This window comes from Carcharhinus amblyrhynchos, chromosome 5, assembly GCF_965287045.1.
Source record: "Carcharhinus amblyrhynchos chromosome 5, sCarAmb.v2.hapA, whole genome shotgun sequence".
Taxonomy (NCBI): Eukaryota; Metazoa; Chordata; class Chondrichthyes; order Carcharhiniformes; family Carcharhinidae; genus Carcharhinus; species Carcharhinus amblyrhynchos.
This window is the reverse complement of record NC_137328.1, coordinates 7,079,568-7,095,386: the sequence shown is the minus strand read 5'-3', so window position 1 is coordinate 7,095,386 and position 15,819 is coordinate 7,079,568. Positions and strand designations below refer to the sequence as shown.

The 15,819-nt window shown below is 39.1% G+C and overlaps 1 protein-coding gene across 1 annotated transcript in view; it reads left to right on the top strand.

The window, feature by feature from the left end:
• The first annotated feature begins 238 nt into the window (after positions 1 to 238).
• smc2 (structural maintenance of chromosomes 2) overlaps positions 239 to 15,819 on the top strand; it is a 41,035-nt gene continuing 25,454 nt past the window's right edge. Inside the window, exons 1-13 of the mRNA XM_080188422.1 lie at positions 239 to 675; positions 1,696 to 1,845; positions 3,704 to 3,826; positions 4,006 to 4,044; positions 5,046 to 5,156; positions 7,094 to 7,138; positions 8,618 to 8,851; positions 9,268 to 9,417; positions 9,931 to 10,164; positions 11,905 to 12,064; positions 12,423 to 12,540; positions 14,594 to 14,732; positions 14,894 to 15,013. Coding sequence (XP_080044548.1) covers positions 508 to 675; positions 1,696 to 1,845; positions 3,704 to 3,826; positions 4,006 to 4,044; positions 5,046 to 5,156; positions 7,094 to 7,138; positions 8,618 to 8,851; positions 9,268 to 9,417; positions 9,931 to 10,164; positions 11,905 to 12,064; positions 12,423 to 12,540; positions 14,594 to 14,732; positions 14,894 to 15,013 — 1,791 coding nt within the window. The 5' untranslated portion in view covers positions 239 to 507. The remainder of the gene's footprint in view (positions 676 to 1,695; positions 1,846 to 3,703; positions 3,827 to 4,005; positions 4,045 to 5,045; positions 5,157 to 7,093; positions 7,139 to 8,617; positions 8,852 to 9,267; positions 9,418 to 9,930; positions 10,165 to 11,904; positions 12,065 to 12,422; positions 12,541 to 14,593; positions 14,733 to 14,893; positions 15,014 to 15,819) is intronic.

Here is a 15,819-nt window from a genome sequence, read left to right as displayed (position 1 = left end):
TTAGGTTGATTCCTCACACTAAATTGCCCCTGAGTGTCAGGGGGATTAGTAGCGTAAATATGTGGCGAATATGGGGATAAGATCTGGTTGGGATTGTTGTCGGTGCAGACTCAATGGGCTGAATGGCCTCCTCCCCACAATACAGATTCTATGTTGATGGTAAGAAGGAGGACGCGGCCCCTTTAAGAGGGACCGACGGGCTCCGCGCGGTGATGTCATCGGCCTGCGCCGCGGGATCTAACCGCCGGAAAACCGGGAATAATGAATTATTACGGGAATAATGCAAGCCGGTTGAGGGTGCGATAATTCTGAGGTGTTGCATTTAATTTTTTTCTTTTAAAATTGCATGTCCGTCCGCAGTGTAGGGCTGTTGCTGGGACCGTAAATAAACAGCCGGTGGTTGGCGCCAAAATTCAAACTGCTAGAAGGAGCTCGAGCGGCCGCCGGGCCCGGAGCTAAACTCGGGATTGAATCGGACCGCGTTGTTGTTGTTGTTGTGAGGGAAAGATGTACATCAAATCCATCATCATCGACGGCTTCAAGTCGTACGCGCAGCGGACGGAGATTAACGGCTTCGACTCGCTCTTTAACGCCATCACCGGCCTGAACGGCAGCGGCAAGTCCAACATCCTCGACTCCATCTGCTTCCTGCTGGGCATCAGCAACTTGTCCCAGGTCAGAGCGGGGAGGGGAAGGGGGGGTTGTGCTGAGGGAGGAGGGCAGGCTTGGGGGGGGGGGGGGGGGGGGGGGCCGTTGAGTGGAGTCAGGGTGGGTTGGGGACGTTATATTTGGGGGAAGTTAAAGGGGGCGTTGGGGCGTCAGGGTGACGGGGGGGTTTGGGGTGAGAGGAAGGAGATGGGGTGGTTGGGTATGGTTTACTTGGGAGGGGGTTGGGGTGAGGGGAGGGGTTGGGGTGAGGTGGCGTCAAAGTGGGAGGTGAGAGGAAGGGGATGGGGTGGTTGGGGGAAGAGATCTATGGTAGGGTGGGTGAGAGGAGGGTTGTCGAGGTGGGGCTGAGGCAAGAGGAGGGGAGGGAAATGTGGGGTGGCACAGTGGTTAGCATTGCTGCCTCACAGCACTAGGGATGAGGGTTGAATTCCTGGCTTGGATCACCGTGTGGAGCTTGCATGTTCTCCCCATGACTGTGTGGGTTTTCTCTGGGTGCTCCGGTTTCCTCCCACAATCTGAAAGATGTGCCGGTTAGGTTGATTGGCCATGCTAAATCCTCCCTCAGTGTACCCAGACAGGCACCAGAGTGTGGCAACTAGGGGATTTTCACAGTAACTTCATTGCAGTGTTAATGTAACCTATCTATGACTAGTAAACAAACTTTACTTTTGGGAGGAGAGGGGGTATGGGGGGAGTGGAGGTGTTTGCCCTGGCTCAGTGAGACAGGGGTGTTGGTGGTGGTGGTGATTGCGGGGGGTTGCTGGTTATCAGTGCTAAGGGTTGGAGGTTTATTGGTTGCTGTTGTAGACCTGTAACTGGTCACAGAAACTCATGTTGTCAGAAAAAGATCAAGGATATTATCAAAAGCAAGGTTCACTGACTGACTTGAGTCAAGTTTGGGTAATAATTGGACACTGCTGTTTAATTGGATAGCAATACAATATTAAAAACATGTTTTTGTGTTTTTATTTTGAAAGGTTTTTATGCTGAAACTTGCATTGATAACTTTCTTTTGTTTGCTGTCAGGTGCGAGCCAGCAACCTTCAGGATTTGGTCTACAAAAATGGACAAGCAGGGATTACAAAAGCCACGGTTTCAATTACCTTTGATAACTGCGACAAAAAACAAAGTCCTCTGGGCTTTGAGACGCATGATGAAATTACAGTGTCAAGACAGGTACACTTCAATACTCACTATTTAAAATTCCACAATATTAACATTAAAACTTAGTGCGTCTATTTAAAAGTATTTTCATGAACGATGTGAGATTAAACTATAAGTAAGATTTCAGTGATATGTCCCCTTCACCCTCTCTTTTTTTTCCCCCTACCCCCATTCCCCTTTGTGCCTTTGGTTTGGAATCAAATCCATTTTTTTCCATAGCCCTGCAGCCTAGTGTTTAGGATTTGGCACGCTCAGATCCAGAACATGGATTACGTTCCTGGCTCAGGAAGCAAATTTTGCACAACGGTTGGTCAGCCGCAGAAAGGATAATTGCAGTAAAATCAGAAAATGCTGGAAAAACTCAGCAGGTCGGGCATTATCTGTGGAAAGAGAAACAGTTAACGGGAACTCTTCTTTGGAACTCTACTCTGATTGGAGCCATACCTAGTAATTTTTGGAGGTCAATCATTTAAGCCCCTGGACACAGTTCCTCAGGGTAGCATCCTCGGCTCAGCCATCTTCAGCTCCTTCTGTCCATAATAAAGTCAGAAATGGAAATCTTTACTGATGATTGTAGTGTTCAGTACCATCCACAAATCCTCAGATACAGAAGCAGTCAGTATAAAGCAAAACCTGGACAATATTTAGGCTTGAGCTGATACATGACAAGTAATATCCACGTCACACAAGTGCTAAGCAGTGACAATCTTCAACAAGAAATCTAATATTCTCTCTCTGTGACGTTACTATCACTGAATCTCTCACTATCAATATTATTGATATCACTATTATCAATATCATTATCCACTGACCAGAAACTGAATTAGACCAGCCATATAAATACTGCAGTTTCAAGAGCTGGTTGGGAGCTGTGAATTCTGCAGCATGTAACCCATCTCCTGAATTCCCAAAGCCTGTCCACCCTCTACAAGGCGCAAGTCAGATGTGTCACTTGCCTGGATGAGTACAGTTTTAACAATACTTCGGTGCAATACCCTCAGGACAAAGCAATCTGCTTGATTGACACTCCATCCACCACTTTAAATGTCACATCCTCCATGCTAACACACAATGGCAGCAGCGTATACCAACATGCACTGGGAACCCAGCAAGCTACTTTCGGCGGCAATCCCAAGCTTGTGACTTCTACCATTTGGAAGAACAAGAGCTGAAGACTGATAGGAACACCACCACTTGTAAATTCCCCTCCAAGTCACACACCGTTCTGACTTGGAAACGGATCACTGTTTCTTCACTGTTACTGGGTCAAAAACCTGGAACACTCTCCCTGAAAGCATTGTGGGTGTACCTACACTGCATTGACAACAGTGGTTCAAGAAGATGTATTGCCACCACCGTCTCAAGTGCAAGTAGCTATGGGCAGCAAATGCTGTCTTCGACAACTACAATCACATCCTATGAAAGCATAAGAAAGATGCAGGAATCACACTCTGCTCCCATCTCCCAGCCCGCACTTTCACATTGTGCCCTGGACTCCAAGGAGTCTGCAGACTGTAGCTTGAGAAGCACTGATAGAAGCCATTCTTAAGAATGCATTAAGATGCATATTCTTACAAAGTGTGCTCTGCAAGAAGCCTTAATTAAAATCAATTTCCAGGTTAAGAGATTGCAGAACCTGTTGAAAACAAAACGCCGATAACTTTTCCCAATTCTGGAATATCAGTGGAATTGATATTTCTGTGGTTAAATAGAGTGAGCCTGGCTCAGTTGTTTGAGGAATTCAAGGGTGCTTAAGAGTACTTATACAGTGCTTTCTACACTGAATCCAGTTGTACTTCTAAAACAAATGCTGTGTTTTTAAAAATCCTAATGTTGATACCTGGCAATATGAATACAATTTATTTTTCAGGTGGTAATTGGTGGGCGAAACAAGTACCTAATTAATGGTGTGAATGCAAACAATACCAGAGTGCAGGACCTCTTCTGTTCAATTGGTCTAAATGTCAACAATCCACATTTCCTTATTATGCAGGTTTGTACATAAAGATGCAGGTGCTTCTATATTTGTGTATTTCTATTAAATATTTGTCTTAATTTACTCAAACATATATATAAAAGGTGACACTGTTTTAATTGAAAGCCATTATGCTTGTTCCACTTTTTTATAGAGATTATGGTGGGGTTTTAAAATCAAATTGATTTTGTTTTCAGGGTCGCATCACTAAAGTTTTGAACATGAAGCCTCCAGAGGTAAGTATAGTTTGTGTCTGGTGCCTGATGTCATGAATTATATATAAAAAAACACGTGATGGTGGTTATGTTCTGAATTAATTTGTCCTATTTTATACTCAATCTCTTTCGATTTGGAGCAGGAGAGCTACTCTCTGATCCTGTGTTCCCTGGGTTGTATCTAACTGACATCAATTTGCAGAGGTAGTAGATCTGCTCTGAACTTCCCTTCCAAGGACTGTGAAGTGTGGGATGTGGTTATAAGCAAAAATGATCTCATATGAATCTAGCTGAAGAATAAAATGTTTGGCATTTAGATCTGTTACAAGGTTGTCTAACTGAACTGAACTTAATTATTTAACTGAATGAGAAGGAAAGTTCAGGTTCCTCATTCAACAGAGTAGGACATACAGGCTTGGTTAGAATGCCAAATGAACGTTGATGCAGAATAGAATACCAATTCCTATACTTGGGTGAGTTAGTTATGTTAGTACCAGTTATGTTTTTTTTTGCCCCTGCACTGCACCCGCTCCATCATCATGCGTACTCTATGAATAGCTGAGATGGAGAACTTGTGTGTGGAGTTGTTTCATGTACTACTGTCCTAGCAATATTTTGCACAAACACAAGTATTTAGACATGTTCTGTCTTCCTATTCCTAATACTCAACCTTGCATTGTTTTTGTGACTGCTGTTACGTTTTGTGTGATACTTGTATTTTGTGCAGAGGTGATTCAAAGCTGTATGTTACAAAACTTAAATGCATTCCATTTTTAAGTTTAGTTGAGCTATTGCTTTGAAGACATATCAAGGATCCATCTAATTTGAGTTTTGCAGAAAAAAGCTTTCAGGTGCCTAACAGAAAGTTCACAACCCCAGGCTGCAGGGTGTTAAAGGTGTGCCTTATGCACTAGTTTTAGAATGGTTTTGTAGTGTGCAGCGTGATCATTCTGTTATACAGTAGATTAAAATATATTTAAAGGGCAATGCGGAGTTTATTTTTTAAAATTCTTTTTCCATAGATCCTATCCTTGATTGAGGAAGCTGCAGGGACCAGAATGTACGAGTGTAAGAAGTTAGCAGCCCAGAAAACTATTGAGAAAAAGGAGGCCAAGCTGAAAGAAATTCACACGGTAAACTTGTTTCCTGTTCCCACAGCAAGTAATGATGTGGTGTCACTGGTATTGTATTTACCATTATTACTTAAATTTCCAGCACCCACAGTATTTTTCTTTTGTGTTAACACTGATGATAAATGGCTTTGGGAAATAGTAAATTACTGAGTTTGACTTATTTTTTAAAACCTGATGAACATGAGTAAATTCAAGATCTTTTAACTAGCAAAATGAAACTAATAATGCACTGAAGCTGCTGTGCTATTCAGTTCCTTTTGGAAGAGTGTGTTTCAATCTGAGAAACAAGACCCAATTATCCTATTTCCATTAGAAAACCACAAGAATTGTTGTACTCAAATTTAAAAAAAATTATGAAAATCTGAAACGATGTAGAAACATGCTGTGCTCTGAAGACAGATGGACTTGAAACATCAACTTTGCTTCACTCTCCATGAATACTGCCAGACATGCTGAGCTCTTTACAGCATTTTCTGTTTTTATTGCAATTGACATCAACACTTCCCTGAACTAAAGAGAAAAATATTTCTTCGGGCTCCAGCATCCATGAGAGAGTGTAAGATGAACATCATGCTTCAGTTAAATAGCTAGTTGCTTATTGATTGGGTGAGGTGCTGGCAGTTCCCTGATGCTCCCCATGAATCAATGCCTTCACAAGAAGGGTGGGAGACTATTGAGATTTAAACACAATTCTCTTCAGGTCTTAGAAAAAAAGCTGTGGATTTCACTTTTTAAAATTCAATATTATTCCCCAAGTTGTTGCTTTTTCAGTAGCACTGTTTTCATTATGTTCTGTGACTTGTGCTACTGAATAAATGTTAATTCCTACATCGGTTTCTTCCATACTGGAATTTTGGATCAGGAGATTATCTGAGTTCTGAAATTTCTAAAAAGCTTCAGATACATTTGATATTCCCTGATTTGGTTGCACGAGAAAGCCAATGTGTCTTTTACCAGCAAAAAGGGAACAGGGAATTTGTTTTGTGCTTGGACATTTTTGACTCTGGAGAATTCGTGGCTATTTTCTTACATTAAGTCTTTTACTAAGAAGCACTTGTTTACAAAGGTAAGTAGATGCCATTGTCCATGCCTGTGATACAAGTTGCATATCTTATAGGTGCTTGCTTAGTACTCGCCATTAATGTTGCACAATTTGAAGACAATCCTGTTTCCCTTTTTGGAATTGCAATCCTGCTGCATATGCACACACCCACACATTTGGTTGGAAATCTCCCCTGACTGAACATTTTCCCTCAACTCTGTCCACACAATTATCCATATAGCTAGCCTGCTGCAGTTCCAAAATTGTCCCACACCCCATACACAGTGTAATAAGATTTTCTCAAATGAACACATTTTTAGCATCCACAATAAATGTACATTTCACTTGGAAAAGTGAAAATCTTTTGGAAAGAAAACTGTGCAACAGCCCACAACATATCTTGCATTGCAGTTCATTAATGCGTGAAGTTTTATTAGGAGGCACACGTGGGATCAGAGTTCATACCATGCGTCCCCTGTTACCAAATGTGCATGAAGTGTTGGTGCTTTGTCTTGGATGTATGCACATTTTGAGCGTTAGTAGTCATCTGGATGGTATAAGTGAATTTAAAAAATGCTCATGCCACAATATTCAGAAGCTGGATACATTTAATACAAAAGCCAGTACAATGCGCTGAGAGCTATTTGAGTTGATTGACTAATACAAATGTTAACAACTCTGCATGTTACTTATTGTTGTATCCTATATAGTGTATTACAGAAAATGCAAATTATTTCTGAATTGGCTTTGAAGTGCCATGTTCAAATATTTTTATGCTTAAATTTTTTTTAATGTTTCAGCAATGCAATATTATGTATTTTAATTTGTGAAACAAGGTAAAATCACTTCTGCCTAATCCTCTAACTTTTTTTTAACTCGGCTTTTTATATTTCAGATTCTTGAAGAAGAAATTACTCCAACACTTCAGAAACTGAAGGAGGTACGAATTTAATGTTTCACTATTGGAAAAGAAGGTAATCTATCTCTGTAATAGTTGCTATATAATCTCTGAATTTGGAGAAGTATCTGAAGTACTCCCACCCTCAATTCCTCAATTTTTACTTTCCATTTCATCAGGAATGGAAAATCTGTTTTTCTATTTTTTATTTCCTTCAGGACACTTCTGCTTTGTTTCCCGTGGAACTACTCGCTGACCTGTAGTCAACTACAGCTGGACATGTCATTGAGTCTGGAAGCTTAAAATATTTCCCAAATATTGCAGATACTGGTTTCACACCCCAAATCTACATTGTCTGCTTTCTTAAGACTTCAACTTTTAATCGCATTTTTAAATAATTTGTTGATGCTTTATTATTTTATCCAGTGTGTAGTTGAGCAGTCCAAGGAAGAAAGATTGATGGCATGAACCTAGGTTTATGCTTTTTTTTTTAAACCCAAATTTGATTCTGATGGAGATACTGTTGCTACAATTGGGTTTATACAGTCCAGGGTTAAGGAACGAAATTTGGTGAAGCCATTGTTATTGATTTGCTATCTAATTCCTCTTCCTGGAAGTCCGTGAATTTGAAATTTTTATGTGAGGGCTGTGCTGAGCTTTGTGTGATGGTTTGTGGTGATTGGCATGCTGGTACTGATTGTCATGGCTTTTTTGTGAATGTTTACCACTTGACAAAGATACTAAAAGACAACCAGAGTCTGTGCAACTATACTCCATAAGAGAGAAGATTGGGGCAGGGAGAAAGCTCTATTAAGATTGTTTACAAAGGCTTCATCAAATTAGACAGTTGTTCATACCTGATTGGGTTGAAATACAGGACTTGGATTTTGAGAACGTTGCTGTTAAACTCCTGAGATTAATCTTCATTATAAAACAACAACTTGCATATATATATATAGTTTTAATGTAGTTAAAAAGTTCCACGGCTTTTTACAGGAATGATTATCGACCAATATTTGACACTGAATCACAGAACAAGGTATTATGACTGATGGCCATGGGTTTAGTCAAGAAGATAGACTTGAAGGAGTGTTTTAATGGAGCAATAGAGTGAAGAAGCTTAGAAAGGAAATTCTAGAATTGTAGCCAAAGGCATGGTTGGTACTGATGGAGTGATGAAAATATAGATGTTCAAAATGCTGGAATTGGACAAGCATAGAGATCTGAGGATTGTAGGGCTGGAAGATTTTACAGAGACAGGGAAGAGTGTGGTGAGTGGGGGAGTCAATGCAGGGCAACAAGCACAGGGGTCACGGGTGAATGGGACTTACTGCAAGTTGGAATACAGGCAGGGAAAGTTGGATTAAAATGTAATATGTAAGCATATTCTAAAATCTATGAATGTGTGGTAAAGTTTGCAAATCGGATTTTCTTCCGGAATTTGCCATCCTTGGGTTATTTGATTCTTAACCATCTGATTAAACTACTCCATTCTGATTGTTCACATCTTGTCACTTGTAGGAAAGATCCTCATACTTGGAATTCCAGAAAATAACACGTGAGATAGAGCATCTTACCCGTTTGTACGTTGCATATCAGTTTGTTTGTGCGGAAGAGACCAAGTTGCGCTCTGCTGAAGATCTGAAGAAGATGCAAGACAGCATCACCAAATTTCAAGAAACCAATGCAGATTGTGAAAAGAAAGTGAAGGAAATCACCAAAGAAGTGACTGAGCTGGAGAAAATCCGAGACAAGGTATATATAAGTCACAAAGCACTGTTAGACTTTCATTGTGATCTGCTAATGTTGCGGCAAAGTGTTTGTCCCAGTGATCAGTGGTGCATGCGTTTTGCTTCCATACTTGGCCAGTTCCTGTTAAAATTTGAATTTAAGAGGATCTGGGTGCTGTTGAACTGATGTAAAAACTTAGATTTTTTTTGGATTACTGCCTCAAACAGGAAGCATTAAATATGGACTGGGTTGGATGCTCCAGTTGCAAGGGGTTGATTTAAATGCCCTTTTATCTGAATTACAGTCTTTTTTCCAATTTGGGCAATCAAGCTCACGCAGGATATTGCTCCTGTTCTTCACTGTTTTTCAATGGAAAGAGAGATGTTTACATCAATTCTGCTTCATTTGCATAGCTTGAGTAAAGATTTGTTGTCTTGCAGAAAGTTGGTGGAGTGCTTCAGTCCCTAGAGCAGGCGGTTGCTAATGCTCAACGTATGGACGCTAAAGTGCAAAGCACGTATGATTCTAAGAAAGACAACCTCAAAGCTGAAGAAAAAAAGCGGAAAACACTCATCAAAAGTATGGAGGAGGTGAGGTACTTGTTAAAAGGAATTCTGGTGGTTGGTGGAGCTGAACCTTTAAAACAGCACTTGATTTTACATAGATATGTGTTTTTACTCTTCACTCTCTGCCACCCCCTCAGCACCTTTCCTTAGTCTTAAAATATACTGGTAAATTTCTTCTTTCACTACTTATTTCCCATTTAGTTACTTTCTCAAAGCTTCGCAGTTTGTTCATTGAGAGTTTATATGTCAGTTGAGTAAGCATTTCCAAATCTGTGAATCTGGTAAAGTTTGTAAGTTGGGTTTTCTGCAGGTCACTGGAAGCAGAGATTAGTATTGATATTTTAATCAACTTTAAACTTCAGATGTAATTTGTTCAACTCCCAGGAGGAAGTCAAATTTTCAGTTGTATGTCTGCTGGACTATATGCTACGAGCTTCTGATCTGTACCACCACAAAAGCATCACACGCACGTGTAAAGTGTCGTCTGTTAAGCAAAAGTTGTACCTTGATCAAATAACAGCTATCTGTTTTTTCCAGGATGGTAATGCTCTTGCAGCCAAGGAAAAGGAAATGAAGAAGATTTCTGATGAACTGAACTCTCTACAGGAGACTAGTCAGAATGATAACAAGGATCTGGAAGCTGCTCAGCAGCACTTCAATGCAGTTTCTGCTGGTCTCTCCAGTAATGAGGATGGAGAGGCAGCTACTCTCGCTGGTCAGATGATGTCTTGCAAGAATGAAATAAGCAAGGCCGAAACAGAAGCCAAGCAGGTTTGTGAATCATGTTGTGTTTTAAGATTGCTTTTAGCTTGAGGTGAGATTTTCTACCAGTCCTTCAATAAATAATCATGTCATCCTTTGAATGCAATTGTTGAAATTTGTTTCTTCTTCAGTAACAAGTTGTCTTGTTGCCTGCATGCTGCAAAATGTCACCCTGAAAATCTTGTTACATTTACTCCACTGAGATAAAGATTCCTGGGATTTGCTGAAAATGAATATAATGGCAATGAAAATGACACAGATATGGTATTTAAATTTAAAATACAGATTAGAGTAGTTAGGTAATTTAAAAAATTCTGATTCTAGTTTTCATTCCTTCCATCGACTTGCCTCTCTCTATCTCAGAAATCTATAGCCTTCCAGGATAGCTGCACTTGTCCACTTTTGGCCTCTTGTACATTCCTAATTTTAATCGCTGCACTATTGGCAGCCAAGCTTTCAGCTGCTAAGCCCTAAGATTCTGCAATTTTTTGGCTTTACAACCTTGTTTCCTCTTTTAAGATGGCCCTGAAAAACTGCATTTTTCATCTGCTGTAATATCTGTGTTTTGGCATCAGGTTATGCTTGATAATGCTCCTGTGAAAGCATCTTGGTAAAGTTTACAGTGTTAATTGGCATTATATCAAAGCAAAATTTTATTCTTGTAATAAATCATGCAAAATAAGGACCAGTTGAGAGCACAGCTGGTAAAGCATATAGTATCCTCTGCTTTATTAATAGGAAGATCAAGCAGGTTGTGTTAGATTCTAGTTCAACATCAGCTATAGTTCAGTTCTGGGCACTGCCATATATGAAAGCATTGGAGAGAGTGCAGAAAAGATTTGTGAGTGCTTCCAGGGATGAGGAACTTCAGTTATGAAAATAGATTGGAGAAGTTAGGACTATTTTTCTAGGTGCAACAAAGGCTGAGTGGAGATTTGATGTGTTTAAAAGCATGAGGTCTGGACAGAGTAGATGGGGAGAAACTGTTTCCACTCATAAAAGGATTGGGAACACGGGTATAGATTTAAAATAATTGGCAAAAGAAGCAAAAATGATAGAATAAAACTTGTTCATGTGACCAATGGTTGGGATCTGGAATGCATTACCTGAGATTGAACCTGCCTTTACCAATCAAAGCATTCAATAGGGAGTTAGACTTATCAGGAAAAGATGAATGTCTGGGTGACAGGGAGAATAGAACTAAGGGAATTGCTCATTTAGAGACCTGGTGCAGACACAATAGGCAGAATAGCCTCCTTCAGTGCTGTCAAAATCCAGTGATTAAATATTAACATGAATATAAAAGAAGTGATACAAACATAGTCTGAATGAAAATTGATGGTAATTTCAAGTGTGATAGTATGGTTTTATATTTTGACAACAATATTTTAGTATCATGTTATTAATGCTGAGATTTAAAACAAACATGGGCAGAAGCAGTCCATGATTCCCAGAAGCTGTTGACTATTTAGGGGCTCAATTTTTAAAAATCTGGCCATGGTCCATAATGAAAGCTATTTTGAGATGTTTATTCCATTTTAGTTTTGTTCATAAACATTTAGTCTGACAAAAGTACGAAATGGAAAGATATGACCTCCAGTGTCAATCTATACTGAAGTCAGATATGTAACTATTATAGTTATTGACAAACCAAGTTGTCTTTTTCTCAGCATTAATGTTATCAATTTGTTGTTTGCAAATGAGTTTTCCTAAACACACATTCTCCGATGTTTCACTGCTCTGATGTAGGCTCAGATGAAATTGAAACATGCCCAGCAGGAATTGAAGACCAAACAAACAGAAGTAAAGAAGGTGGACAGTAGTTACAAGAAAAACCAGGATGCTTTTGAAGCTGTTAAGAAGAATAGAGAAAAACTAGAATCAGAAATGCAGAAACTGAATTATGAAGGTTTGCATGGATTTTGAATGTAATAGTTCCGTATCAGTTTTGACAAATTAATCCTGTTACAGATAAATATTACTTGTGCTAATCTCTCATTTTTGTTTTGTGTTGACTTTTCTTTTGTGTTTTGAAATTCAATTTAATCTTATTCCGTTAAATATATATGCTAATGAGTGGTTATATTGGCAATATTTAAAATTATCTGTATATTCTATTAGTATGTCAATTCTGACCTTTCACTGTGTTTTGTGATTTCTAATAAATTCAAGATGGTTTGTGTGATCAGTAATATGTTGTAAGCAGGCAAATTAGAATCTTATTATACGGTGCTGTAATGTGTCTTAACCTTTTTTTTCTCCTAAAGATGGGAAGGAGGAAAAGCTTTTGGACCAGCGTCGTGAATTGTCACGAACTGTGAATAAACTCAGAGAGTCTTATGAAGCCTTGTTGGCCAAGTTTCCTAGTTTGCGTTTTGAATACAAGTAAGTTTGTGATTGTTCCCAACTTGAGATAGCATGTAACAAAGCCACTCATCTGCGGGCATTAACTTTTTTTTAAATGCCTTAAATATTTTGAATTGTAGAATAAGTAGGTGTGCATTGCTAATTTTGAAATTTTTAATTTCATAATGATAGTTTGTCAAAACATTGCAGCAATATATATTCTAACATTTTTAAAATCTGAGGCAGGGAACAGCCTCAGGAAAAGCTCCACAATTGTAATAATAACATTGAGTTAGCAGAGCATGATGAAGAGTTATGCAATCCATTGGATTTTTTTTCTGAATCCTGGGCAGCTATTGAGAATATCCACTTTTGTTGAGTAACTAAGCCACATTTGTTATTTTGCATCAGTCATCAGATTTATGGAGAAGGGGATTTTTAGTACTGACTTGGACAAAATGATCCATTCTGTGGTAACTGAACTTGTTGATCATGCAAAGATAGGTAGGAAAGTGAGTTGTGAAAAGGACAATTACAGAGGGATTTAGATAAATAAGTGAGCAAGAATTTGGCAGATGGATGTATAATGTGGCAAAATTGTGACTTGTCTACTTTCGCAGGAAGAATAGAAAAGCAGTCTGCTACGGTATCTTGAAACAGGCAACTGCAGGACAGAGTTCATGCAGGATTTCAGACCTTGCTGGTTTTCAGTTTGTGCTGAGTCAGGTCACCATCACTTGGACCACTTAGAGCATGGGAAAAGAGGTGCATGAAGCTCATGACTAATAGGCATACTTCTGTGCCAAGGCAGTATCTAGTTGAGCAAGCTGGTAAATTATTTTATTCATTAAATTCATGCATGGAAACTTTAAAAATGTCAGGTTTTTCAGACGTCACTGGTTTTCATATAGAAACATACCAACTAGAATTTCTTCTTGAAATCAGGCAAGGTTTTGACCCCAACTACATTCGGTGGTAGTGAATTCCACTCATTCACCACCCTCTGAGTGAAGAAATTTCTCCTCACCTCAGTTCTAAAAGCTTTAACCCCTTATCCTCAAACTATGACCCCCAGTTCTGGGCTCTTCCCCCACATTGGGAACATACTTCCTAAATCTACTTTGTTAGAATTTTATAAGTTTCTAAACTCCAGTGAATATAATCCTAACTGTCTCTCCTCATATGACAGATCTGCTGTCCCAGGAATCAGCCTGGTAAACCTTCACTGCACTCCCTCTACAACAATGGCATCCTTTCGCAATCAGATTTGCAACACTATCCTGCATATTATTTAAATAGAGAAAGACTGTTGAACTCTGATGTGGGATCTGTGTATCCTGTTACATGATTCACAAAACATTGATATGCAGGTTACAGCAAGTGATTAGGAAGGCAAGTGGAATGTTAGCGCTTATTGCAAGGAAAATTGGGTATAAAAGGAGGTTGCTTCAGCTGAGAGATTTAATTAAACTGCATTTGGGCGAGTGTGTACAGTTTTGGTCTCCATACTTAAGGATATAATTACATTAAAAACAGTTCAGAGAAGGTTCACTCAGCTGATTCTTGGGATGAAGTGATTACCTTGTGAGGAAAGGTTGAACAGAATGGGCTTAAACCCATTGGAGTTTAGAAGAATATGGGGTGATAATAGCAAAACATTTAAGATTCTGAGGGGTCTTGGCAGGGTTGATGTTTCCCCTTTTGGGGGAGTCTAGAACTGGGGAACACCATTTAAAAATTTAGGGCCTCTCATTTAAGACTGAGATAAGAAGAATTCTTTTTCCCTTGTTTTTTTTTTGAGGATTGTGTGTCTGGAATTCTCTTACCCCAAAGAACATTGAATATATCTGAGGCTTGAGTAAGATAGATGCTTGATCAGCAAGTGACTTAAAGGTTATGCAAGGGGCAGGCAGCAAAATAGTGGAGTTGAGGCCACAATCAGCTGATCCACAATCTTATTGAATGGTGGAGCAGACTCATTCAGCAAAATGGTCCTCATTCTTGTGTATAGGCAATTTAATTACCTTTTCAGTATCTATTGTTGAAGGCTTTTGTAATCTAATTGAAAGCAAAATTATGAATTTTTTTTTAGGGATCCTGAAAAAAATTGGGACTCTAATCGTGTGAAAGGTCTTGTTGCCACACTTCTCTCTGTGAAAGATACTTCCACAGCGACAGCTTTAGAAGTGGTTGCTGGCGGTCGTCTGTATAATGTTGTAGTGGACACAGAGGTGAGTGATGAGCACAGATAATACACTTTAGAGGCTGTTATTTCTGGAGTCAGTTTAACTAAGACAGTGCTGTCATATTGCCACACCTCGGTCTCCAGTGACTGGTGAGCCTCCAAAAATTAGTGTGAGAAGAACTTACTCTGTGCTGTTTCTTTGTTTAGGTGACTGGCAAGAAGCTTTTAGAAAAAGGAGAGCTGAAACGAAGATATACTATTATACCACTCAACAAAATTTCTGCTCGATGTATTAATGAAAGTACTGTTCAGACAGCCAAAAATCTGGTAAGCTGTTTGAACTACGAACTAAAGGATGGCCTTTGATGTATTTTCTGCCCTTGTTTGACTGTATGCTTTTGTATGATAAAAATGTATGCATGTACAAGTTTAAATCATCTGTAGGCTTTGTTTGACATTTAAAAACTATTGTGTGATGGATAAATAGTAACTACTTTGATCATCTTGATCATATTTTTTGATGTCCTTTGATTATATGGAAGCAGTAACGATTGTAGTAGTAGTAGTTGATGCCTTTGCTGCAAATATTGTTTAAAGGTTTCCAGGCAGCACCCTTGTACTAGCAATAGCCCTGTCTGTCAGTTATGGCTGGTGCACTTTTTGGAGTTTTATGAATTTTCTTAATTTGCTTGTTTGTTCTCAAAGATCAAAGGGGGAAGGGGGAGAGATGTTTGTTTACTGAGAGTTATGATTGCGATTGCATTGCCTGAGGGTGGTGGAAACAAATTCAACATTGACTTTCAACAGAAAACTATACATCTACTTAAAAGGAAAAAATTGCAGCACTTAGGAAAAAGAGTAAGATGAATGGGGCTAACACAGGCACAATTGGCCAAATGACCACCTATGCTGTGAGATTCTAGTGACGGACCTAATTTGCAATATCCTCCATTTTGGAATATTGTTATAAATTAATAAGACCATTGTTCGCAAAAAAAAGCATCAGTTGGTTGTTTTTATTGACAGCTGTACATTTTCAAAAATAAGCTTTTTTGAAGGGAAATAGCCAATCAGCCTAAGACACATTTCTTGCTCTTTTTGTGGTATATTTGATTTTTTTAAATTAATTGTAG